The sequence below is a fragment of the Sander vitreus genome, chromosome 5, assembly GCF_031162955.1.
Source record: "Sander vitreus isolate 19-12246 chromosome 5, sanVit1, whole genome shotgun sequence".
Classification (NCBI taxonomy): domain Eukaryota; kingdom Metazoa; phylum Chordata; class Actinopteri; order Perciformes; family Percidae; genus Sander; species Sander vitreus.
In genome coordinates, this window is record NC_135859.1 from 38,004,629 (window position 1) to 38,030,974 (window position 26,346).

General features: G+C 47.3%; 1 protein-coding gene across 1 annotated transcript; it reads right to left on the reverse strand.

Annotated features, from left to right (window-relative positions):
• Window positions 1–1,935: 1,935 nt before the first annotated feature.
• On the reverse strand, window positions 1,936–25,301 carry LOC144518800 (gelsolin-like). The gene is made up of 19 exons (XM_078251721.1): window positions 25,225–25,301; window positions 22,641–22,841; window positions 20,196–20,350; window positions 18,197–18,352; window positions 17,439–17,498; window positions 17,256–17,345; window positions 15,292–15,381; window positions 15,043–15,175; window positions 12,589–12,677; window positions 12,349–12,477; window positions 12,182–12,268; window positions 11,642–11,775; window positions 9,902–9,992; window positions 8,817–8,987; window positions 8,330–8,504; window positions 7,888–8,009; window positions 7,276–7,353; window positions 6,823–6,883; window positions 1,936–2,132 (listed from the first exon to the last, which is right to left on the reverse strand). The coding sequence occupies exons 2-19, from the start codon at window positions 22,831–22,833 to the stop codon at window positions 2,005–2,007; spliced, it is 2,142 nt and encodes a 713-aa protein (XP_078107847.1). The 5' UTR covers window positions 22,834–22,841; window positions 25,225–25,301; the 3' UTR covers window positions 1,936–2,004.
• Window positions 25,302–26,346: the final 1,045 nt, after the last annotated feature.

The following is a 26,346-nucleotide window of genomic DNA, read 5'->3' on the forward strand; positions in this document are numbered from 1 at the left end:
GGAGTATTTACCTGCTGGAGGTGTTGTATTTAGAGTTCCGTGACTCCAGCAACAACTTCTGAGTTGCTGCACTCTGATTGGCCAGGGGGAGGGGCTAACACCTTTTTAACCTGGATCTACGAAGTGTGACATCATATCCTGTTTCCTTTTTTGCTGCTTCCTGCTGAGAGCCACAAACTTCCAACGGCCACCCTGCACGTCTTTGTCGTAGATCAACTGGTCCAGCACATGGCTGCAGCTGATTGGACGAACACTCCCCCTCCCCTTGGTGGGCGTCTGCCCCCAGGGTTAAAAACACACCAACATGAAACTCTCTCTGATGTTAATGAGCAGCGTCTGAATCTGACATCGGTCACTTCAGCAGATGGTGACCAGTTCTCCAGAGGCCTCATTTACATAAAGGCACCTGGACCGTCCTCATTTACATAAAGACACCTGGACCGTCCTCATTTACATAAAGGCACCTAGACCGTCCTCATTTACATAAAGACACCTGGACCGGCCTCATTTACATAAAGACACCTGGACCGTCCTCATTTACATAAAGTCACCTGGACCGGCCTCATTTACATGAAGGCACCTAGACCGTCCTCATTTACATAAAGGCACCTAGACCGTCCTCATTTACATGAAGGCACCTGGACCGTCCTCATTTACATAAAGACACCTGGACCGTCCTCATTTACATAAAGACACCTGGACCGGCCTCATTTACATAAAGGCACCTAGACCGTCCTCATTTACATAAAGACACCTGGACCGGCCTCATTTACATAAAGACACCTGGACCGTCCTCATTTACATAAAGACTCCTGGACCGTCCTCATTTACATAAAGACACCTGGACCGTCCTCATTTACATAAAGTCACCTGGACCGGCCTCATTTACATAAAGGCACCTAGACCGTCCTCATTTACATAAACACACCTGGACCGGCCTCATTTATATAAAGTCACCTGGATTCAACTGTATGACAACGAGGAGTGGGAAACTCGACGCCCCGTCTCCCACAATGCATTGCCCGGCTGCTCACAGAGACAACAAACAGGAAGCGTGGAAGAGACGCTAAAACAACTCTGTATTAACCGTTATTTTGTTATATTTAGCAGGGTTAGCTCTAGCCAGGTTAGCCATTGGTAGCAATACCGGTTGATGACCCTGACAGAGCAAACAGACAGAGAGGGAAAGGACTAATCTCTGGTCTGAATGGAAGAACTGCTGTTTATTTGAAAGTTAAACTTGTTTTAAAGAGACAGTTTGAATATATTCCTAATTTTTTACGCTCTGTGTTTAGGTTTTGTCTCACAGGATCAGACTACACGATTTTGTCTTTCATGACAGTCACTATGTTAGACTAGACAGACGTATATTGCCAAAACATCTTGCTGTGTCTTGAACAGAAGAGTAGCAGCACTACAAGTGTGACACCGACCAGCCCCCTGACCGATTATCGCATGTTGTCATGAAGAGAAAGCATTAGTTCAGGTCAACGCTTCGCTGGAGCAGCAGCCTCTCAAAAACTCTCAAAAATCTTTTAAACTGACCGTTGTTGATCTGAAATCCATTTCCAGATTTACCAATTGCATATTTTATTTATCGCTTAAAATGTTTTCTGAAACATGTTTCTGTGTACTGATTTCATAAAATAAGAGAGATAAAGACACACGATTGTCGGTCCGGACCCACGTTATCAGGCACGACTTTGAACATTTGTCTGCGACGTGTCTGTCAGGTTGAAATTGTGTAATCTGATCCTGGCATTAAAGGAACAGTACGACACTTTTACCCAGAGTCAGATCAGCTCTAGTTTAGCCTAGCTTAGCACAAACTCTGGAAGCAGAGGGAAACTGTTAGCCTAGCTCAACGTGTTGGCCACTCTGGGTTTCCATACTTCAGTTTGACTTTAGTTTGTTAAAAGGAAAATAAACACAAAGTGAGCAGACAGACAGGTTTTATTCATCAGAGCAAAGCAGTGAGACTGTGTGTGTAAACAGGAAGTGATGTCACAGGCCCTGGTGGTTCCAGCCCAGGAACCAGCCGGTGAAGGTCGGCGGTTCAAATCCCTGTTTCGCGGTCACGGTGGGCGTGCGAGGGTCCCTGTGGGCCGGGTCGCTCGCCAAGTACCTGAGAGCTGCACACACAATTAGCTGTTAGCCGTTAGCTGTTTGTAGTCCTGCTCTTCTCAGGAACTACAAAGCTACTAAAGATTAAAGCCATCCAATCAGAAAGCTTCCACAATGTAAACAAGGAAGCCGACTGCAGCGTCTATTTATTTTAAACTGACTCTTAATAATACATCACTGCCTAAATAGAAGTTGCTGTAACAGCACCAAGTCAAATACGTCAAAACACTAAACTCCTATCTACCAGTCTAACCTCCAGTCTACCAGTCTAATCTCCAGTCTACCAGTCTAACCTCCAGTCTACCAGTCTACCAGTCTAACCTCCAGTCTACCAGCCTAACCTCCAGTCTACCAGTCTAACCTCCAGTCTACCAGCCTAATCTCCAGTCTACCAGTCTAACCTCCAGTCTACCAGTCTAATCTCCAGTCTACCAGTCTAACCTCCAGTCTACCAGCCTAATCTCCAGTCTACCAGCCTAATCTCCAGTCTACCAGTCTAATCTCCAGTCTACCAGTCTACCAGTCTACCAGTCTACCAGTCTAACCTCCAGTCTACCAGTCTAACCTCCAGTCTACCAGTCTAACCTCCAGTCTACCAGTCTACCAGTCTAATCTCCAGTCTACCAGTCTAACCTCCAGTCTACCAGTCTACCAGTCTAACCTCCAGTCTACCAGTCTAACCTCCAGTCTACCAGTCTAACCTCCAGTCTACCAGTCTAACCTCCAGTCTACCAGTCTAACCTCCAGTCTACCAGTCTACCAGTCTAATCTCCAGTCTACCAGTCTAACCTCCAGTCTACCAGTCTAACCTCCAGTCTACCAGTCTAATCTCCAGTCTACCAGTCTAACCTCCAGTCTACCAGCCTAATGTCCAGTCTACCAGTCTAATCTCCAGTCTACCAGTCTAATCTCCAGTCTACCAGTCTAACCTCCCGTCTACCAGTCTAACCTCCCGTCTACCAGCCTAATCTCCAGTCTACCAGTCTAACCTCCAGTCTACCAGACTAACCTCCAGTCTACCAGTCTAATCTCCAGTCTACCAGCCTAACCTCCAGTCTACCAGTCTACCAGTCTAATCTCTAGTCTACCAGCCTAACCTCCAGTCTACCAGTCTAATCTCCAGTCTACTCTCCAGTCTACCAGTCTAATCTCCAGTCTACCAGCCTAACCTCCAGTCTACCAGTCTAATCTCCAGTCTACCAGTCTATTCTCCAGTCTACCAGCCTAACCTCCAGTCTACCAGTCTACCAGTCTAATCTCTAGTCTACCAGCCTAACCTCCAGTCTACCAGTCTAATCTCCAGTCTACTCTCCAGTCTACCAGCCTAATCTCCAGTCTACCAGTCTAACCTCCAGTCTACCAGTCTAACCTCCAGTCTACCAGCCTAACCTCCAGTCTACCAGTCTAATCTCCAGTCTGCCAGTCTAATATCCAGTCTACCAGTCTAACCTCCAGTCTACCAGCCTACCAGCCTAACCTCCTATCTACTAGTCTAATCTCCAGTCTACCAGTCTAACCTCCAGTCTACCAGCCTAATCTCCAGTCTACCAGTCTTACCTCCAGTCTACCAGTCTTACCTCCAGTCTACCAGTCTAACCTCCAGTCTACCAGGCTAATCTCCAGTCTACCAGCCTAATCTCCAGTCTACCAGCCTAATATCCAGTCTACCAGTCTAATCTCCAGTCTACCAGTCTAATCTCCAGTCTACCAGTCTAATCTCCAGTCTACCAGTCTAATCTCCAGTCTACCAGTCTAACCTCCAGTCTACCAGTCTAACCTCCAGTCTCTAACCTCCAGTCTACCAGCCTAATCTCCAGTCTACCAGTCTAATCTCCAGTCTACCAGTCTAATCTCCAGTCTACCAGTCTAACCTCCAGTCTACCAGTCTAACCTCCAGTCTAACCTCAGTCTACCAGTCTAATCTCCAGTCTACCAGTCTAATCTCCAGTCTGCCAGTCTAATCTCCAGTCTACCAGTCTAATCTCCAGTCTACCAGTCTAACCTCCAGTCTACCAGTCTACCAGTCTACCTCCAGTCTGCCAGTCTACCAGTCTAATCTCCAGTCTACCAGTCTAACCTCCAGTCTACCAGTCTAACCTCCAGTCTACCAGTCTAACCTCCAGTCTACCCAGTCTGCCAGTCTAATCTCCAGTCTACCAGTCTAACCTCCAGTCTACCAGTCTAACCTCCAGTCTACCAGTCTAATCTCCAGTCTACCAGTCTAACCTCCAGTCTACCAGTCTAATCTCCAGTCTACCAGTCTAATCTCCAGTCTACCAGTCTAATCTCCAGTCTACCAGCCTAACCTCCAGTCTAATCTCCAGTCTACCAGTCTAACCTCCAGTCTACCAGTCTAACCTCCAGTCTACCAGTCTAATCTCCAGTCTACCAGTCTAACCTCCAGTCTACCAGTCTAACCTCCAGTCTACCAGTCTAATCTCAGTCTACCAGTCTAACCTCCAGTCTACCAGCCTAACCTCCAGTCTACCAGTCTAATCTCCAGTCTACCAGCCTAACCTCCAGTCTACCAGCCTAACCTCCAGTCTACCAGTCTAATCTCCAGTCTGCCAGTCTAATATCCAGTCTACCAGTCTAACCTCCAGTCTACCAGCCTAACCTCCAGTCTACCAGCCTACCAGCCTAACCTCCTATCTACTAGTCTAATCTCCAGTCTACCAGTCTAACCTCCAGTCTACCAGCCTAATCTCCAGTCTACCAGTCTTACCTCCAGTCTACCAGTCTAACCTCCAGTCTACCAGGCTAACCTCCAGCCTACCAGTCTAATCTCCAGTCTACCAGCCTAATCTCCAGTCTACCAGCCTAATATCCAGTCTACCAGTCTTACCTCAGTCTACCAGTCTAACCTCCAGTCTAACCTCCAGTCTACCAGCCTAATGTCCAGTCTACCAGTCTAATCTCCAGTCTGCCAGTCTAATCTCCAGTCTACCAGTGTAACCTCCAGTCTACCAGTGTAACCTCCAGTCTACCAGTCTAATCTCCAGTCTACCAGCCTAACCTCCAGTCTACCAGCCTAACCTCCAGTCTACCAGCCTAACCTCCAGTCTACCAGCCTACCAGCCTAACCTCCTATCTACCAGTCTAATCTCCAGTCTACCAGTCTAACCTCCAGTCTACCAGCCTAATCTCCAGTCTACCAGTCTTACCTCCAGTCTACCAGTCTTACCTCCAGTCTACCAGTCTAACCTCCAGCCTACCAGTCTAATCTCCAGTCTACCAGCCTAATCTCCAGTCTACCAGCCCTAATCTCCAGTCTACCAGTCTAACCTCCAGTCTACCAGTCTAATCTCCAGTCTACTCTCCAGTCTACCAGTCTAACCTCCAGTCTACCAGTCTAACCTCCAGTCTACCAGTCTACCAGTCTAATCTCCAGTCTACCAGTCTAACCTCCAGTCTACCAGTCTAACCTCCAGTCTACCAACCTAATGTCCAGTCTACCAGTCTAATCTCCAGTCTACCAGTCTAATCTCCAGTCTAACCTCCCGTCTACCAGCCTAATCTCCAGTCTACCAGTCTAACCTCCAGTCTACCAGACTAACCTCCAGTCTACCAGTCTAATCTCCAGTCTACCAGTCTAACCTCCAGTCTACCAGTCTACCAGTCTAATCTCCAGTCTACCAGCCTAACCTCCAGTCTACCAGTCTAATCTCCAGTCTACTCTCCAGTCTACCAGTCTATTCTCCAGTCTACCAGCCTAACCTCCAGTCTACCAGCCTAACCTCCAGTCTACCAGTCTATTCTCCAGTCTACCAGTCTATTATCCAGTCTACCAGCCTAACCTCCAGTCTACCAGCCTAACCTCCAGTCTACCAGCCTACCAGCCTAACCTCCTATCTACTAGTCTAATCTCCAGTCTACCAGTCTAACCTCCAGTCTACCAGCCTAATCTCCAGTCTACCAGTCTTACCTCCAGTCTACCAGTCTAACCTCCAGTCTACCAGGCTAACCTCCAGCCTACCAGGCTAACCTCCAGCCTACCAGTCTAATCTCCAGTCTACCAGCCTAATATCCAGTCTACCAGTCTTACCTCAGTCTACCAGTCTAACCTCCAGTCTAACCTCCAGTCTACCAGCCTAATGTCCAGTCTACCAGTCTAATCTCCAGTCTGCCAGTCTAATCTCCAGTCTACCAGTGTAACCTCCAGTCTACCAGTGTAACCTCCAGTCTACCAGTCTAATCTCCAGTCTACCAGTGTAACCTCCAGTCTACCAGCCTAACCTCCAGTCTACCAGCCTAACCTCCAGTCTACCAGCCTAACCTCCAGTCTACCAGTCTAATCTGCAGTCTACCAGCCTAACCTCCAGTCTACCAGTCTAACCTCCAGTCTACCAACCTAATGTCCAGTCTATCAGTCTAATCTCCAGTCTACCAGTCTAACCTCCAGTCTACCAGTCTAATCTCAGTCTACCAGTCTAACCTCCAGTCTACCAATCTCCAGTCTGCCAGTCTAACCTCCAGTCTAATCTCCAGTCTACCAGCCTAACCTCCAGTCTACCAGCCTAATCTGCAGTCTACCAGCCTAACCTCCAGTCTACCAGTCTAACCTCCAGTCTACCAGTCTAACCTCCAGTCTATCAGTCTAATCTCCAGTCTACCAGTCTAACCTCCAGTGTACCAGTCTTACCTCCAGTCTACCAGTCTGACTTCCTGTCTACCAGTCTGACTTCCTTTCTTTCTCACCTGACGCCACCGCCTCTGTCTTCTCTTCCTCTTGAGCCTCGTTTCCGATCCAAACGAACACCTGCAGGAGGGCACAGGAGATGAGGACACAGGAGGTGAGGACTAGAGGATGGATACCTGAACCGAGCCCGTCGGGACCCAGGGGTACCTGACGGGCCGGGCCGGGTTCGGACAGATATTTAGAAATGACGTTCGGATTCAGGTCAGGCTTGTTCACATCAGTGCGATAAGGCATTGAACATTTTAAATTTAAAACCGCTGATTATGTAGGTGCGTGCCTGTGTTAACGTGCGCTTGTTGCCCCGTGTGCCCTGATGACCTCACATCTGTTGACATTTCTGAATGTCTTCCTACAGTTGCTTAATAAAAGCTTTCCACACAAACAAACACATTTGTCATTAGTATGAGAAAAAAATGAGATTTAACTGTGTCGGGCTTGGGTCGGAGACTCACCTGGTCCCAGGTGTCGAGGATCATGACATCATCAGGAGCGAGATCGTCCTGCGTCAGCTCCCCTGGAACCTCCTCCATCTGAACACAGACAGGTAATGTTTAAATTATTGTTATTATTATTATTATTATTATTATTATTATTATTACTGACACAATACTGAAAAAACATTGTGAACAGCAATTCATTCTCGCGTCAGAAAGCGATGCTTGGTCAGGTGTCTTTGGCGTTTGTTATTGATGCTAAAAGTCTCCTTTAACGTCATATTTAAACACACTTTGTTGGGACTCTTGGTGTCACTTTTTTGACACTCTGAGTCAGGACATATGTTTAACTGACGTGCAACATAAGAACGGGACATGTTCATCTAAAAGCACCGCAGTTGAGCTGCCGCTCTGCCCAGTGTGAGACAGACAGACGGACGGACAGACAGACGGACAGATGGACAGAGAGACAGACAGACAGAGAGACAGACAGATGAAAAAACAATTACAAAAACTCAAACCGGGGACAGACACAGACAGACTTAAGGTAGAATTGTTATTCTGGTGCTGCAGGCGACAGACAGACAGACAGACAGACAGACAGAGGGACAAAGGGACAGACAGACAGACCAGGAAGTTTCCAGTCTTGTTGGAGCAGGTGAACAGACGAGGAGGATGAGCGTCCATCTTGTTCTTCAGACGGGGAGACCGGCAGTAGTCTTTCTTCCCCCCCAACGCATCCCAGAATGCATCTGTAACCACACAGAGACACAGAAACTCACAGGTTTAAAAACATTTTTCCATAACGATACCAACACCGTGACTTCCTCCTGTGTGTCTCTACGACGTGTTACGTTAGACAGCCAATCACAGACATTACGTTAGAAGCATGCTGCGTGTTGATTGGCTCACAGACAGATTTACTCCTTAGCTAGTGAATGACGAGGCATTTTTCAATACTTTAAAAGGCAGTTTGAGTTGTGTCTAAAGAGGTAACGAGTTCGATACCCAGCCCTAGTGATGTGCTGTCTTTAGTTACAGTTCATCATGGACCAATCAGACCCCCCCTTACCTTCCTCCCCCCCCTCCTCCAGTGTGGGGGGGGTTACCTGCAGGAGTGCAGCCAGGTGTTCTGCTCCCCGAGCTTCAGCCGAGCTGCTGCGCCCCCCCCTCCACCTCCAGGACCCAAAGGAGGAAACCAGCAGGAAGACATCACTGGAGTTCAGACTGGAGGAACACGGGTCCACCTGGGGAACAGGTACTGGTTACCATGGTAACATTGGGGTCTGATACTGGGGTCAGACTATAGACCAGATTCAGGCTGGAGGAACAACACACCAGTTGCTGGTTACACGGACAGTTAGACAGTTTGTGGGGCATACAGAAACTAAAATGAGCACAGTTACCCTCTCAAGACATAACTTGCTCTGGTTTTCTGTCTCACCTCCACAGCTTCCCGTCTCACCCCACAGCTTCTCTCACCTCCACAGCTTCCTGTCTCACCCCCACAGCTTCCTGTCTCACCCAACAGCCTGTCTCACCTCCACAGCTTCTCTCACCTCCACAGCTCTGGTGTCTCCTGCCGGATTGGCTCGGACCTGGAACAGACGGGTATCTGCAGCCTCTGATTGGCCACCCTCTCTAGAAGTCCCGCCCTTGTACACCACCATTGGTTGGCTGTCAAACAGGCTCATGAGGTGGGCGGGCTCTTTGCCCTGAACCACACGCACCTGCAGACGGACAGATGATCTGTTCAGCTCAGAGGGTTCAGTCTGGGTCTGCCTGGGTGTCTAAAGCCAAGTTCAGACCAAAGATTCATGCGAGACAAAACCATTTTAAAACGTTGCAGGAAAGGTTCCAGCAGTCTGAACCAACCTGTCTCACAGAGTAGTAGTTACCGCATGCAACATTTTTCAACTCGCGCTAAAGCGATTTTTATGACAGCAGGTGTGGCTTTCGTCCAAAGGGGCCGCTAGAATCAACAGAAACTACGGATGCACCAAATCCAGATTTTTGGGGTTCGGCCGAAAACCAAATCCACTAGTTAAGATTCTGCCGAATCCGAAACCAAATACTGAACCCTACTCCCATCCTCAGTCCATTAACACAGTAAACACATTAATGAAGTAAACAACGTCCACAGCAGTGTACTTTTCATTTTATTTACCTGAAGTTGCTGCATTGTGGTTGCTGTCTGTAGACCAGATGTTGTAACAGCGGTGATGTTGTGTATTGTTTAGGGTCCTCGCCACCACCAGACTAATCAGCATTGCAGATTGAACATGTAGCTGGACTTGAATGGCCTTCTTTTGACTGAAAGTACTCCCAAACAACACTTTTTCTGCTCACCAGTTCCATTTCCACTTCCTCTCAGCCTGCTGCATTGAAGCTCCACCTACGTAAACACCTTCCCGTAATCAACGGCGCCGTCATTACGTCGACCAGCGTAGCGCGGAGTGACAGCGTAGGGTTCAGTTCAGGGTGAAAAACATTCTAAGGTTCAGCAGAAACCGACCCCTGTCAAAAAGCCCAATATTCAGCCAAATCAGAAGCACAATCCTGGATTCGGTGCATCCCTGACAGTAGCCACTTTAAGGAAACAAGGTCCCCCCCCCCCCCCCCACAGTGTTCCCAGCTGGTGTACCTGAACAGCCCCCCCTCCCAGTTCTTCATCCAGCTGGAAAGCCAAGATAGCCGACACCCCGATCTCGTCCTGGCTGGACTCTGCTCCCTGCCTGAAGAGACACAAATACTAAATATAAACATTTCATATGTATTGGTTTACAAAGTATTATACAACAAGTAGACCCGACCAGACAATCTGATTGGTCAACTAGACATTTAGAACGTTGAGCACACCCAGAGCCATTTGAGCACCTGGTGCATCACTGAAAATATTATGCCGCCATTTCCATGGCAACATTGTAACTTCCAGGGCTGAATCAAACAAACCGTAACGTTAGCCTACAACATTGATACAATGGATCATTTTGTTGTTAATTTTGATTTATATGGAGGACTTAGTTTTGATGAATGGTTGGACGAGGATGAGAAGTTAATCACTGGATGAAACTTTTTTACAACACTCTGGAGTTAACTGTTACTGGAATAGTTTGGATCAGCTGTTTGGATCAGCTGTTTGGACACATCAGCTGTTTGGATCAGCTGTTTGGACACATCAGCTGTTTGGATCACATCAGCTGTTTGGACACATCAGCTGTTTGGATCACATCAGCTGTTTGGATCACATCAGCTGTTTGGACACATCAGCTGTTTGGACACATCAGCTGTTTTGGATCACATCAGCTGTTTGGATCACATCAGCTGTTTGGATCAGCTGTTTGGATCAGCTGTTTGGACACATCAGCTGTTTGGATCACATCAGCTGTTTGGATCACATCAGCTGTTTGGATCAGCTGTTTGGACACATCAGCTGTTTTGGATCACAACAGCTGTTTGGATCACATCAGCTGTTTGGACACATCAGCTGTTTGGACACATCAGCTGTTTGGATCACAACAGCTGTGCCACTGACGCAGCAATAATTAAGTTTGCAGATGTATGGTAGCTAAATCTATCGATGGATAAATATTTTTTTTAGTAGATATCTTAGTTATAATCAGATTAAGTTAGCAAAGCAGTTTGGTGTGTATATGTGTGGTAGTTATTACGTTTAGAAAATTCCACGCTCTCTACTGTTACAAAGCTAACGTTAGCTTAAGATGACTGGCTCACTAACATTTAACAGGGAGGGACTACAAATCATCTCTGTTGCTTTTTACTTCATTTTGAGAGCGAATTGCCCCACAATTTGAACACAGTTTGATTTGAACTTTTAGTTGAACTTAGTTTTAGTTGGTAACCATAACAGTGATGCTTAAGAACCTCGGCGCCAGCACCTCGGTCCTAGCAGCGTCACTGTCGTGCCACTAATGACGTTGAATCAAACCCTCTCGTGTAATATTGCTTAATCGTGGGCCCTCTGGTGACCATGTTATAATATTATATTAATATAAACATGATCTCACCATATGTAGATGATGTGACCCTGTCTGTGGTTGTGTCTGTACTGATACAGGATGATGTAACTGTTATATTAATATAAACATGATCTCACCATATGTAGATGATGTGACCCTGTCTGTGGTTGTGTCTGTACTGATACAGGATGATGTAACTGTTATATTAATATAAACATGATCTCACCATATGTAGATGATGTGACCCTGTCTGTGGTTGTGTCTGTACTGATACAGGATGATGTAACTGTTATATTAATATAAACATGATCTCACCATATGTAGATGATGTGACCCTGTCTGTGGTTGTGTCTGTACTGATACAGGATGATGTAACTGTTATATTAATATAAACATGATCTCACCATATGTAGATGATGTGACCCTGTCTGTGGTTGTGTCTGTACTGATACAGGATGATGTAACTGTCGCCTCCAAAGAACTGACCGTAGACTGATGCATCAACCGGAACTTTCTCTGATCCTTCAATACGCCAGATCTACAGACAGACAGGTTAGAGAGACAGACAGGTTAGAGAGACAGACAGCTTAGAGAGACAGACAGGCAAACAGGTTAGAGAGACAGACAGGTTAGAGAGAGACAGGCAGACAGGTTAGAGAGACAGACAGACAGACAAGTTAGAGAGACAGACTGGTTAGAGAGAGACAGGCAGACAGGTTAGAGAGACAGACAGACAGCTTAGAGAGACAGACAGCTTAGAGAGACAGACAGACAGATATTGAACGGGGAAAATTACTTCAGGAGCCGTTCAGAAAGCGAGGGCTAAATGTTGAACTCTTTTTAGAAACATACACACAGAGTCAATGTTTGTGAACTGTTGGAACTCTGTAAAAGCTGCCAGCAGAGCTGTGATTGGCCAGACACAACTGGCCCCGCCCCCTCACCTGTTTCTCTCCGTCTCCGCGGTCCACCATCCCGTGTTGCGCTGCCATGGTGTCTGATTGGTGGAGCTTTGACACGTCATACGGAACCTGTCCAATCAGAAGAGTTAGTCTACAGAGAGCCATTCTCTGATTGGCCCTGAAGCCCATCCTGAACCTGACTGGTTTACCTTCTTTATCCTAGCGATCTGACTGGGTACGTAGGCCGTTCCCATGCCGACGGTGTCGCCACGGTCCCTCCAGTTTTTAAAGAACTGTTGGAAGAGCGGAGTCTCCCCATGCTCCGGAAAGACCTGAACCTGAGGGAGTTTGGACAGGTGAATTACCTGTATGTGTGTGTGTGTGTGTGTGTGTGTGTGTGTGTGTGTGTGTGTGTGTGTGTGTGTGTGTGTGTATGTACCTGTGTGTACCTGTGTGTATGCTGGGTAGTTCATCTTTTGGATAAACTGCTCTGCGCTCTTCAGGACAGCGAAGCGCTCCTCAGTGTTCGCATCCTTACCTGAACACACATCATCATCACCATCACCATCATCACCACCACCATCATCATCACCATCATCATCATCATCACCACTATCATCATCATCATCATCATCATCACCATCACCATCATCACCACCACCATCATCATCATCATCATCATCATCATCATCACCACTATCATCATCATCATCACCATCACCATCATCACCACCACCATCATCATCATCATCATCACCATCATCACCATCATCATCACCATCATCACCATCATCATCACCACTATCATCATCACCATCATCACCATCATCATCACCACTATCATCATCATCATCATCATCATCACCATCATCACCATCATCATCATCATCATCATCATCATCATCATCACCATCATCATCATCATCATCATCATCATCATCATCATCATCATCATCATCATCATCATCACCACCATCATCATCATCATCATCATCACTCATCATCATCATCATCATCATCATCATCATCATCATCACCATCATCATCATCATCATCATCATCATCACCATCATCATCATCATCATCATCATCACCATCATCATCATCATCACCATCATCATCATCATCATCATCATCATCATCATCATCATCATCATCACCACCACCATCATCATCACCACCATCATCACCACTATCATCATCATCACCATCATCATCATCATCATCACCATCATCATCACCATCATCATCATCACCATCATCACCATCACCATCATCACCATCACCATCACCATCATCATCACCATCATCATCACCACCACCATCATCATCACCATCATCATCATCACCATCACCATCATCATCATCATCATCATCATCACCATCATCATCATCATCATCATCATCTTCATCATCATCACCATCACCATCATCATCACCATCATCATCATCATCATCATCACCATCATCATCACCACTATCATCATCACCATCATCACCATCATCATCACCACTATCATCATCATCATCATCATCATCACCATCATCATCATCATCACCACTATCATCATCATCATCATCATCACCATCACCATCATCACCATCATCATCACCATCACCATCATCACCATCATCATCACCACCACCATCATCATCACCACCATCATCACCACTATCATCATCATCACCATCATCATCATCATCATCACCATCATCATCACCATCATCATCATCACCACCATCATCATCACCACCACCATCATCATCACCACCATCATCACCACCATCATCATCACCACCATCATCATCATCATCATCATCATCATCATCATCATCATCATCATCACCATCATCATCACCATCATCATCATCACCATCATCACCATCACCATCATCACCATCATCATCACCATCACCATCATCACCATCATCATCACCACCACCATCATCATCCTGACCAGCCTGACAGCTTTCAGAATAAGAGACGTAGCTTGGGTTTGGTTTGAGGACTGCTGACCATACGTGGGTAGATGCTAGATCGCTCCGATACACACGTCACCATCAACACTGAGAGCGTCAACAGCATCATCAGATGTTACTGCAGAGTTTATATTTCACACTCAACAATGTCGTTAACCTCCTGGTGTCCTCGGGTCAAATCTGACCTATTTTCAAAAACTTTCTATGTCACAAATTTGGGTTTCTTTCAACCAAATTTTCATACAAAAAATAACGTGGATGTTTCCTTACGAGGCTCTTCACAAGTAGAATACACGATCAGTTCACTACTTTCATAGACTTTGGGTGTTTTATTAAATGTTATAGAATTTGAAAAATAAATAAACAAAAAACCAAAATGTCAGAATAAGCTCCAAAAACTTGGGAAAAAAACCCAGAAAAACTTTAAAAAGACAGAAAAAGACGACCAAAATTTATATTTTGACCTAGAAAAGTTAGTCGAAGGAAGACAACACGAGTTAACAGTTCCCCCCCCACAAAGCTTCTGGAGTATGTCCACTGGTGAAGGTGTGAAGGAGGTTTCTACAGTAACACAGGACCGCTGTACTCCGTTACAGTCAGCCTGCAGCTGTAGGTTTCTACAGTAACACAGGACCGCTGTACTCCGTTACAGTCAGCCTGCAGCTGTAGGTTTCTACGGTAACACAGTACCGCTGTACTCCGTTACAGTCAGCCTGCAGCTGTAGGTTTCTACGGTAACACAGGACCGCTGTACTCCGTTACAGTCAGCCTGCAGCTGTAGGTTTCTACGGTAACACAGTACCGCTGTACTCCGTTACAGTCAGCCTGCAGCTGTCATGACCAACAGGAAGCAGGAAGTGTTTGCGATCTAGCATCTACCCTCAGGTTCAGGTTTCAGGTCAGTTTGGTTCTAAAGTTGGAACCTTTCCAGACAAAGATGCGTCCGTTGGCTCCGTTGTCAAGGATGAAACACTCGCTGGACTGCAAAGCATCCTGGGAGAACGGGTTGTTCTCTGCTACCATGGTAACCTCCATGTCACCGCCTGCGTTGGACACCTGACAGACAGGAAGACACTTCCTGTTGCTACTTCACAATAAGAGCCTTCCAGTGGACACGTTGTGGATCAGTTACATCACGAGCAGCTACACTTTTGATTGGATGAACACGTTACCTTGTAGAGCTGTGCCAACCTCCTGTTAGAGGCATCCATCTTGGTGTCGTCACTCTGAGCGTCAGGCAGCGCTGGTTTCTCCCCGAGAACCTGAACACAACGGGAAGAGGTCACAGTCAACAGGAAGAGGTCACAGTCAACAGGAAGAGGGGTGTCTGCAGGTGTTACAGCGCTACGTTTTGGTTTTTAAGGGTTTGAGTTTTGAGCCCAAAGTGATCTCTGTGCACCCAGAGCAGGGGGAATGAGAGGGGGGAACACCAGAGCAGGGGGAATGAGAGGGGGGAACACCAGAGCAGGGGGAATGAGAGGGGGGAAACACCAGAGCAGGGGGAATGAGAGGGGGAACACCAGAGCAGGGGGAATGAGAGGGGGAAACACCAGAGCAGGGGGGAATGAGAGGGGGGAAACACCAGAGCAGGGGGGAATGAGAGGGGGGAACACCAGAGCAGGGGGGAATGAGAGGGGGGGAACACCAGAGCAGGGGGGAATGAGAGGGGGGAACACCAGAGCAGGGGGAATGAGAGGAGGAAACACCAGAGCAGGGGGAATGAGAGGGGGAAACACCAGAGCAGGAGGAATGAGAGGGGGGAAACACCAGAGCAGGGGGAATGAGAGGGGGGAAACACCAGAGCAGGGGGGGAATGAGAGGGGGGAACACCAGAGCAGGAGGGAATGAGAGGGGGGAACACCAGAGCAGGAGGAATGAGAGGGGGAAACGCCAGAGCAGGGGGAACGAGAGGGGGGAAACACCAGAGGATTGAGAGGGGGGAACACCAGAGCAGGGGGAATGAGAGGAGGAAACACCAGAGCAGGGGGAATGAGAGGGGGGAACACCAGAGCAGGGGGGAATGAGAGGAGGAAACACCAGAGCAGGGGGGAATGAGAGGGGGAAACACCAGAGCAGGAGGAATGAGAGGGGGGAACACCAGAGCAGGGGGAATGAGAGGGGGAAACCAGAGCAGGGGGGAATGAGAGGGGGGAAACACCAGAGCAGGGGGGAATGAGAGGGGGGAAACACCAGAGCAGGAGGGAATGAGAGGGGGGAAACACCAGAGCAGGGGGAATGAGAGGGGGAAACACCAGAGCAGGGGGAATGAGAGGGGGGAAACACCAGAGCAGGGGGAATGAGAGGGGGAACACCAGAGCAGGGGGAATGAGAGGGGGAACACCAGAGCAGGGGGAATGAGAGGGGGAAACACCAGAGCAGGGGGAATGAGAGGGGGAAACACCAGAGCAGGGGGAATGAGAGGGGGAACACCAGAGCAGGAGGAATGAGAGGGGAAACACCAGAGCAGGGGGAATGAGAGGAGGAAACACCAGAGCAGGAGGAATGAGAGGAGGAAACACCAGAGCAGGAGGAATGAGAGGAGGAAACACCAGAGCAGGGGGAATGAGAGGGGAAACGTATTTAGCTTTGTATCAACTAATTTGGTAATGACTTGAAGCTTTCACATCCCCTCTAATGACCTGAAGATATCTGGACCTTTAACTGCTCATCTCCTCTTTTACCGTTATAAGACTTTGGTTCAGCACCTAAACCGAATGAATATAAAACCAATGTGATCATCAGAACTAACTGAAAGACTTTCCTCTGATCTAATCATTGGACTTCGTTAGTTCTAAGTTTTACCAGAACTTTCTAAACAGCCACGCTATTGCATTTTATTTTCAGATTCAAAATAGCTCTTCTCCAGCACACGAGATCAGACCAGTACGCGTCACTCGGTCAGTCTCACAGCTCAGTCCAGTTCCCTCGTACAAAAACTACTACGGTCAGAAATCCTTTTTTCTATATTTACACCAACATTTGGAAAGACATTCCCCATCACATTCAAACATTATCATGCATCACATATTTTAAAAAGTCATACAAACTGTTTGTAATCAACCAATCAGCTGAGACGTTGCTTCGTGTTGTCGGGGTTAAACGTGGCCAAGAACTACAGTAAACGGGAAGTGGTCACCTGCAGCATCCTGTCTGGCTCCTCTCCCTCGTCACAGACCAGCAGCTGGCCCCGCCCACACCGCTCGTCGTCACGGATACCCTTAGACACCTGCCAACCAACCGGCCAATCAGCAAACAGGGCAAGATTTAATGTTCACTCTAAGTTATCTCTCTGCACACGTCTGGTGATGTCACCACTCACCATGGCGGCCTTCAGCTTCTCAAAACGGTTGCTATGGGAACCAGACCACTGGATGATTTCCTGGAGAGAGACAGACAGACAGAGAGACAGAGAGACAGACACACAGAGAGACAGACAGGCACACAGAGAGACAGACACACAGAGAGACAGACAGACAGACACATACACAGAGAGACAGACAGACACACAGAGAGACAGGCAGACACACAGAGAGACAGACAGACAGACACACAGAGAGACAGGCAGACACACAGAGAGACAGACAGACAGAGAGACAGACAGACAGACACACAGAGAGACAGGCAGACAGACACACAGAGAGACAGACAGACAGACACACAGAGAGACAGACAGACAGACACACAGAGAGACAGACAGACACACAGAGAGACAGACAGATTTTGAGGAAAAAGTTTGAATATTTTAAAAGTTTTTGTCAGAAAAGTTTGAATATATGTATATTATTTTTTTCACCCCTCCACCTGTCTCACCCCTCCACCTGTCTCACCTCTCCACCTGTCTCACCCCTCCACCTGTCTCACCCCTCCACCTGTCTCACCTCTCCACCTGTCTCACTCTTCACCTGTCTCACCCTCCACCTGTCTGACCTCTCCACCTGTCTCACCTCTCCACCTGTCTGACCCCTCCACCTGTCTCACCTTTCCCAGTTCCAGGATGAAACTGTCTCACCCCTCCACCTGTCTGACCTCTCCACCTGTCTCACCCCTCCAACTGTCTGACCTATCCACCTGTCTCACCTCTCCCAGGTCCAGGATGAAACTGTCTCCCTGGTTGAAACTCTGCCAGCTGATAGGAACCTCTGTTGCCCTGACAACGTGTCGACCTTTGACCTGCAGCAGCCGCTGAACCTGGTTGGTCACCACGTGGTGGAAGCCGGAGGCCACGCCCCCTTTCTGGGAGACAGAAAGTGATGTCATTACACCACGCCCCCTTTCTGGGAGACAGAGAGTGATGTCAGAGAGTGATGAATCACCACTTGGCAATTCTGATTTCTTATCCATAACAAAAGGAGTCCCACAAGGCTCTGTTCTGGGTCCTGTACTCTTTACCATCTCTATTAATGAGCTAGTCTCTTCTTTAGCTGGTTGCCTCACCCACATGTATGCAGATGATACTATTCTGTACTGCAGATCCCCCACAAGCTGCTACTGACAACTTGCAGCTGTCCTTTAACTTGTTACAAGACACTCTCTCTGACCTTAAACTAGTCCTTAGTTATGGTTATTTATTTATTGTTATTTTCAAGAGCTAGAAATGTTGATTTTACGAAACTTCATATTTTAACTGTTGATGGCTCTCCTATAGAGATAGTTACTGATTACAAATATCTCAGACTGCGGCTTGATGAGAAACTCTCATGTTGACTGCCTTGCCTCCAAGCTCCGACAGAAGGTGGGCTTTCTATACAGAAACCGGTCTAGCTTTCCTTTGCTTAGTAGGAAGAGAGTTGTAGAGGCAGTAGTTTTGTCAGTATTAGACTATGGTGATGTAATCTATAGGCATGCAGCTACATCTCCATTGAAACAGACTCTGTTTATCATTCGGCCCTTAGATTTATCATCGGTGATAGTTATAATACACACCACTGTGTTCTCTATAGTAAGGTTGGCTGGTCCTCTCTTTCCTTGAGGCGCAGTTATCACTGGCCCTTTGTTTTAAAAGCCATTAGTGGTAAGCTTCCTCTCTATATCTCCTCCCTGTTACATTGGAATCTTGGTTTCTATCAAACCAGATCCAACAATTGGCTCACTCTCAGGGTCCCTTGCGCGATCAGATCTTGGTAAAACGGCCTTTTTCTTTGATGCCCCTAGCACATGGGACGCTCTGCAACAAACTCTGAGGTTAGAGGTACTCCCATCTGCTACTGGTTTTAAACATTTGGTGTTTAAACGCTGCTCTTTAAATTGCAATTGTTTTTGCTTATGTTTATTTGTCATTGCAGCTGTTTTTTGTGTATAAATCTTGATGTAAACTCGTCTTTGAAAATGAAGGAAACCTCAATGCCCTTCGAGTATAAATAAAGGTTGAATACAAACATAAATAAAATACACGCTAAAAGTCCTGATTATTTACATGGAGTCTGGTGGGTTTGGTGATGGTGATTTCGGGGCTGTTTGATGTTAAACTAAAAGGATCTTCCTCTTTAACTAAAAGGTCTATCTCTGTAGGGATCCATCCCATAATGTTGTCAGACACTTAGAATAATAATCTGAGTCTGTCAGCAGCAACAACAGAACTTTTAGTGACTCTAACTGCTGCTGAACATTAGTCCTGTAGGGTAACATTACAGCTTGTTACTAACTGCTGCTGAACATTAGTCCTGTAGGGTAACATTACAGCTTGTTACTAACTGCTGCTGAACATTAGTCCTGTAGGGTAACATTACAGCTTGTTACTAACTGCTGCTGAACATTAGTCCTGTAGGGTAACATTACAGCTTGTTACTAACTGCTGCTGAACATTAGTCCTGTAGGGTAACATTACAGCTTGTTACTAACTGCTGCTGAACATTAGTCCTGTAGGGTAACATTACAGCTTGTTACTAACTGCTGCTGAACATTAGTCCTGTAGGGTAACATTACAGCTTGTTACTAACTGCTGCTGAACATTAGTCCTGTAGGGTAACATTACAGCTTGGTTCTGGTTTAATACTGGACCAGTTTCACAGATTGTTGTTCCATCAGACACTCAGACACACAAACATGCCCCTGCTAGGCGCACTGTTTCCGTGGTTACCATGTACTTGAGTCCGGTTTTGAAGTACTCTATGAAGGTTTTGGACTCGTAGCCTTGGACTTCGCGGTACTGGATCGGCGCCCCCTGCAGGAAGTCGTCCATCTGAACCGCAAATATGGCCGCCGCGCCGCTCTCATCCAGAGAGCACTCAGACCCTGTTACAGCCGACCAATCAGAGAGCAGAACCAGAGGCACAGAAGAGTGCAAAGAGTAACAAAAAGAGTCATGAAAAGTATACAACAGTAACATATATATATATATATATATATACAAATAGGTACATATTTAGAGTAGGAAAACTAGGGGGGCATCATGGCGGCTGCGGCGGCGTTGCGTGCTGCTTGCGCTGTATGTTATCGTACCAAACCCGAGGTTTATGAACCCTCTAACGGGAAAATGTGGATGGAAGATGAGTTTTTAAACTTTATTTCTATTAAAATGAAGACACTATCACAGGATGAAATAGTTTTGTTAGCCCCAAACATCTTCTCCTCTGACTGGATTGAACATTCCAAGAGACTTCTGTTTGAACTGCAACGCAATGTCAAGCATAAAGGTGCTCAGAAGGACATTAACAACATCAAGGACTGCTTGAAATTGCTCAGTGAGCGCGGTGAAGACATTCCCAGGTTTGTCTCCTGTCTCACCTGTTGGTTTTGGCAACATGGATGCCTCGGCGCTACTCGGCAGGATGGAACGATTGAGCCGGGAAGTTTCTATTCTAAGGGGAGCTCTGGATACGCAGGCAAGCGTGAGTGAAAACCTGGGGGCGACTACTGCGGCTCTGGATCGCCGGATGACGGCTATTGAGGAGACCCGTGGATGCCCTGGCCGGGCTGGTGCTGCGTCAGGATCTCAGGAGAGAGAAACGCAGGGGTCGGCGGGTCTTGCCCGCCAGTCACCGGGAGAGGCTCTGCGTACACAACCTCTGTCCCCAGCATGGAATTATGTCTTGAAGGAAGGGAAGCGTACGCCTCACAGGCCCCTAAAAGTGGCCATGCAACCGAAACCTGGCCGTACGCAGACCTGTTTAAAGCGAGAGCGGAAAATGGGAATAGTTGGTACCGGCACAGTGAGTAACATTCCAGTAATTAAAACTAAGCTGGTGAGTGTTTTTGCCACTAGATTTTCTCCTGATCTTGATGCGGTGACTCTGTGTGACCTGATTGAGAAACTGGGCAAATCTGTGACGTGTCGGAAGATTGATTCTACCCGCAACAGATTCAGTTTGTTTCATGTTACTGCTGAATGTAACGAAGTTGGTGAAATGTACAGGCCACAAATTTGGCCAGCGGGGATCTACAGTGGGGAGAACAAGTATTTGATATACTGCCGATTTTGCAGGTTTTCCTACTTACAAAGCATGTAGAGGTCTGTAATCTTTATCATAGATACTCTTCAACTGTGAGAGACGGAATCTAAAACAAAAATCCAGAAAATCACATTGTATGATTTTTAAATAATTAATTTGCATTACACCCTGCTACACCCTGCTGTGCCCTATTACACCCTACTACGCTCTACAATGCCCAGCTTCGACTTGCTATGTCCGGCCAACGCCCTGCCACGCCCTGTTACGCCCTGCTGTGCTCTACGACACCGTGAACTATTATAACTACTATTTCTAGTCATTATCTTTATTGTGATTATTATTGCCACTGTTCATCACACCCCCAACCAGCACCGTCAGACACCGCCTACCAAGAGCCTGGGTCTGTCCCGTCAGACACCGCCTACCAAGAGCCTGGGTCTGTCCCGTCAGACACCGCCTACCAAGAGCCTGGGTCTGTCCCGTCAGACACCGCCTACCAAGAGCCTGGGTCTGTCCCGTCAGACACCGCCTACCAAGAGCCTGGGTCTGTCCCATCAGACACCACCTACCAAGAGCCTGGGCTGTCCCATCAGACACCGCCTACCAAGAGCCTGGGTCTGTCCCATCAGACACCGCCTACCAAGAGCCTGGGTCTGTCCCGTCAGACACCGCCTATTAAGAGCCTGGGTCTGTCCCGTCAGACACCGCCTACCAAGAGCCTGGGTCTGTCCCGTCAGACACCCCCTACCAAGAGCCTGGGTCTGTCCCGTCAGACACTGCCTACCAAGAGCCTGGGTCTGTCCCGTCAGACACCGCCTACCAAGAGCCTGGGTCTGTCCCGTCAGACACCGCCTACCAAGAGCCTGGGTCTGTCCCGTCAGACACCCCCTACCAAGAGTCTGGGGAAGGGAAGTTTTCCTCGCCACTGTCGCACTTACGCATTCATGCATGCTCTTGGGGGAATTACTAGAATTGTTGGGTCTTTGTAAATGATAGAGTGTGGTCTAGACCTCCTCTATCTGTAGAGTGTCTCGAGATAATTCCTGTTATGATTTGAGACTATAAATATAATTGAATTCAATTGTGTATATATATATATATATATATATATACACAGTATGTATATATAGTACCTAGCCAGTAGTGCAGGTGGTGCTGCAGGGCTCCCCGCCCGTTCTCCGTGCTGTGGAGAACCAGGTAAGCGTCTCCGCTGTAGAAAGCTCCGTGCAGCGCGGCAGGAACAGGAACCAGATCCATGTTCTCCACCCGCCACACCTGAAGCCCCGCCCTCTGCCCCGCGCCCTCGAACTCTGGATGGAACGCCATGATGTCACCTGCAGGGGGCGGAGCCACGCAACGCAACAGCAACACAGAGAGAAACTTTATTTAAAACACAATAAAGAGAGAAACTTTATTTAAAACACAAAAGTAGTAGCCTGGTTGACCCCAGACCATTCTCAGCTGTAACTGAGGGGGGGGGTCTGGGGAAGCTTCATTCACAGCCCATTTCCAAAGGGGCGTCACCAACGGACGCCGCTCAAATGCCTCTGGGCGCAATTGGATAGTCCTTCAACCAATCGGACCAACGATCTGGGTGACGTAGCAGCGACAGCGCCATCAATGGGTTGCTGACCTTCGGTGGCTGCCATGTTGAATGCAAACAAGAAGCTGCTCGCCCTCGTGAGCTATCGTCATCGTGTAGAGGCGGCCTCAACGGTTGTGATTGGTGTAGAGCCCGCCTCAACGGTTGTGATTGGTGCCTCGATTTGGAAACATTGTAAATGGGCTTGAATGGGCTCTTGGCCAGACGGACTTGCAGAACAAATTTCAAATTTACCGGAAGTTGGTCAGAGTTTTCCCAGGCTACAACACACAGAAACATTTAAAACACAGACTGTAGAAATAACGGATGCTGTTGTTAAAGTGCAAATATTCTGCTCATTTTTAGCTTCATAATTGTATTTTGAGGTTGTATCAGAATAGGTTTACATGGTTTAATTATCACAAAACACCATATTTTAGTTGTACTGCTCATTGCTGCAGCTCCTCGTTTCACCCTGTGTTCAGGTCTCTGTTTTAGCTACAGAGTGAGACCTCTCACTGCTGGAACATCTTTGTTGGGAGTTGCACATGCTCAGTAGCTAGGTAAGGACTACATGCTTGGTAGCTAGGTAAGGGCTACACGCTCAGTAGCTAGGTAAGGACTACATGCTCAGTAGCTAGGTAAGGACTACACGCTCAGGAGCTAGGTAAGGGCTACACGCTCAGTAGCTAGGTAGGGACTACACGCTCAGTAGCTAGGTAAGGACTACACGCTCAGGAGCTAGGTAAGGACTACACGCTCAGTAGCTAGGTAGGGACTACACGCTCAGTAGCTAGGTAAGGACTACACGCTCAGGAGCTAGGTAAGGACTACACGCTCAGTAGCTAGGTAAGGACTACATGCTCAGTAGCTAGGTAAGGACTACGCGCTCAGTAGCTAGGTAAGGACTACGTGCTCAGTAGCTAGGTAAGGACTACATGAGCTAGCTAGCTGTTTCTCCAACTTCAGTAGAACAAGGCAGGATTAGCTGGGAGACTTCTTCTAAACGAGGGAACACTTCCACCTTTGTGTGAATACCTGCAGAACAGGGACATGGAAGTAGTTCTTTTGGAGATTATGGTGAACTAGTGTGTGTTGTAGCAGTGTTTTGCCATTGAGAACGAGCTAGCATGCTAACGCTAGCATGCTAACGCTAGCATGCTAACGCTAGCATGCTAACGGTTATCCCCCTAGCCCCCTCGTCTCAGCTAGTGACGTAGAAAGCTGTGCAGATGTTGACCAGCTGACCCGGAGACTGAAGACAGGACACATTCAGAAACCGTATCTCACTCAGAACAGCATGGAGGGTTATCAACGTCTGTATGAAGCACCAGAGACACTAAAGAACTCCCCAAAAACAAGTTATGTTTTCATAATATGGGCACTTTAAAGCCTCCAGCAGGGTGATACAGCATCCACGTCGTGTGTTTTTGGACCCAGAAGTGATGGTATTTGGACATAAAGGCGAAGCGGGGGGGACTCAAAGTAGCAGTATGTACACACTGTACATATCTGTCTATATGGTTCATTCAGTATATCCATATTTATTCTGTTTTTCTTATATTCTGTTAATACAATGCATATATCTATATTATTCTTACTATTATTATAATGCTACTACATTGCATATATCTTTACATGTTGTTCATATTACATAGCCATATTTATTCTGCTCTTATAACAAAAAATAAAATATGTATTGTCCTGCCTATGCACCACCTGTCTATACTTGTATATCACGTTGCACTTTTCTGCTTTTTTTTGCACTTCTGGTTGGACGCAAACTGCATTTCGTTGTCTTTGTACTTGTACACAATAACAATAAAGTTGAATCTAATCTAAAGTCCACATCTGTAGATTAAACAGTTTGTTGTGTGATGATGTTTGTCGGCAGAGTGACTCATCGTCTCAACACTAAACATCTCTGCTCTGTCTCACTTATTAAAAGGTCATTTCATCTCATTTAAAACAGTTCAATGATCACTCAGATCAGATGAAAACCAGAAACTAACGAGTGACAGAAGAGTTCAACTACAGACGGAGACTCAGAGAATCAGTTTGATTTCATATTTCACAGACTAAACTATGAACTGATGATTCAAACGGTTTAAAGAGAATCAGGAGGAGGAACTCACCGTTAGTGTCTGTTGATCAGCGGCTGCAGACTGAGTGGACACACCTGAGGTAAGTCTACCTGTCCAACCCCTCCCCCTCCTCCCCCCGACACACCTGAGGTAACTCTACCTGTCCAACCCCTCCCCCTCCCCCCCCCGACACACCTGAGGTAAGTCTACCTGTCCAACCCCTCCCCCTCCTCCCCCCGACACACCTGAGGTAACTCTACCTGTCCAACCCCCTCCCCCTCCTCCCCCGACACACCTGAGGTAACTCTACCTGTCCAACCCCCTCCCTCCTCCCCCCCCCCGACACACCTGAGGTAAGCTCTACCTGTCCAACCCCTCCCCCCTCCTCCCCGACACACCTGAGGTAAGTCTACCTGTCCAACCCCTCCCCCTCCTCCCCCCGACACACCTGAGGTAACTCTACCTGTCCAACCCCTCCCCCTCCTCCCCCCCGACACACCTGAGGTAACGCTACCTGTCCAGCCCCTCCCCCCCGACACACCTGAGGTAACTCTACCTGTCCAACCCCCCCCCCTCCCCCCCCCCGACACCCCTGAGGTAAGTCTACCTGTCAAACCCCTCCCCCCCGACACACCTGAGGTAACGCTACCTGTCCAGCCCCTCCCCCTCCTCCCCCCCGACACCGCTGAGACACCCCTGAGACCCAGAGGAGGGAGGAGACAGGTAGGGTTACCTCTCAGGTGTGCCAGGTAAACTAGTATATATCTTTTGTTATCGTTAACATGTAACGGTCGTTCTTCTTTAGTTCTGTTTGGTATATTCAACTCAATGTTCAATTTGTTCAATAACACAAAGTTAGAAATGATTAAAACTCAACACTCAGTTTGTTGAGTTTAATCAGAACTGAGAAACCTTTTCACTCCGTTTATTTAAGTTATATCAAGATATTCTACAGCGTTATCACGTATCTCCTCATGCCGACTCTGAAATCCTTTTACCTGACACACCTGAGAGTAACAGGTAACTCCACCTTTGAGTCTCTTTGTGGTAGTTTAGTGTCTCTTTTCCACATGCTGTATCTGTGTCTGGAACGTTGGTAAAGGTAGAGCAGATAATAAATAAATAACTAAGAAAGCTTAAAGACTAAACTTACAGATAAAGAAGTCTGACTAC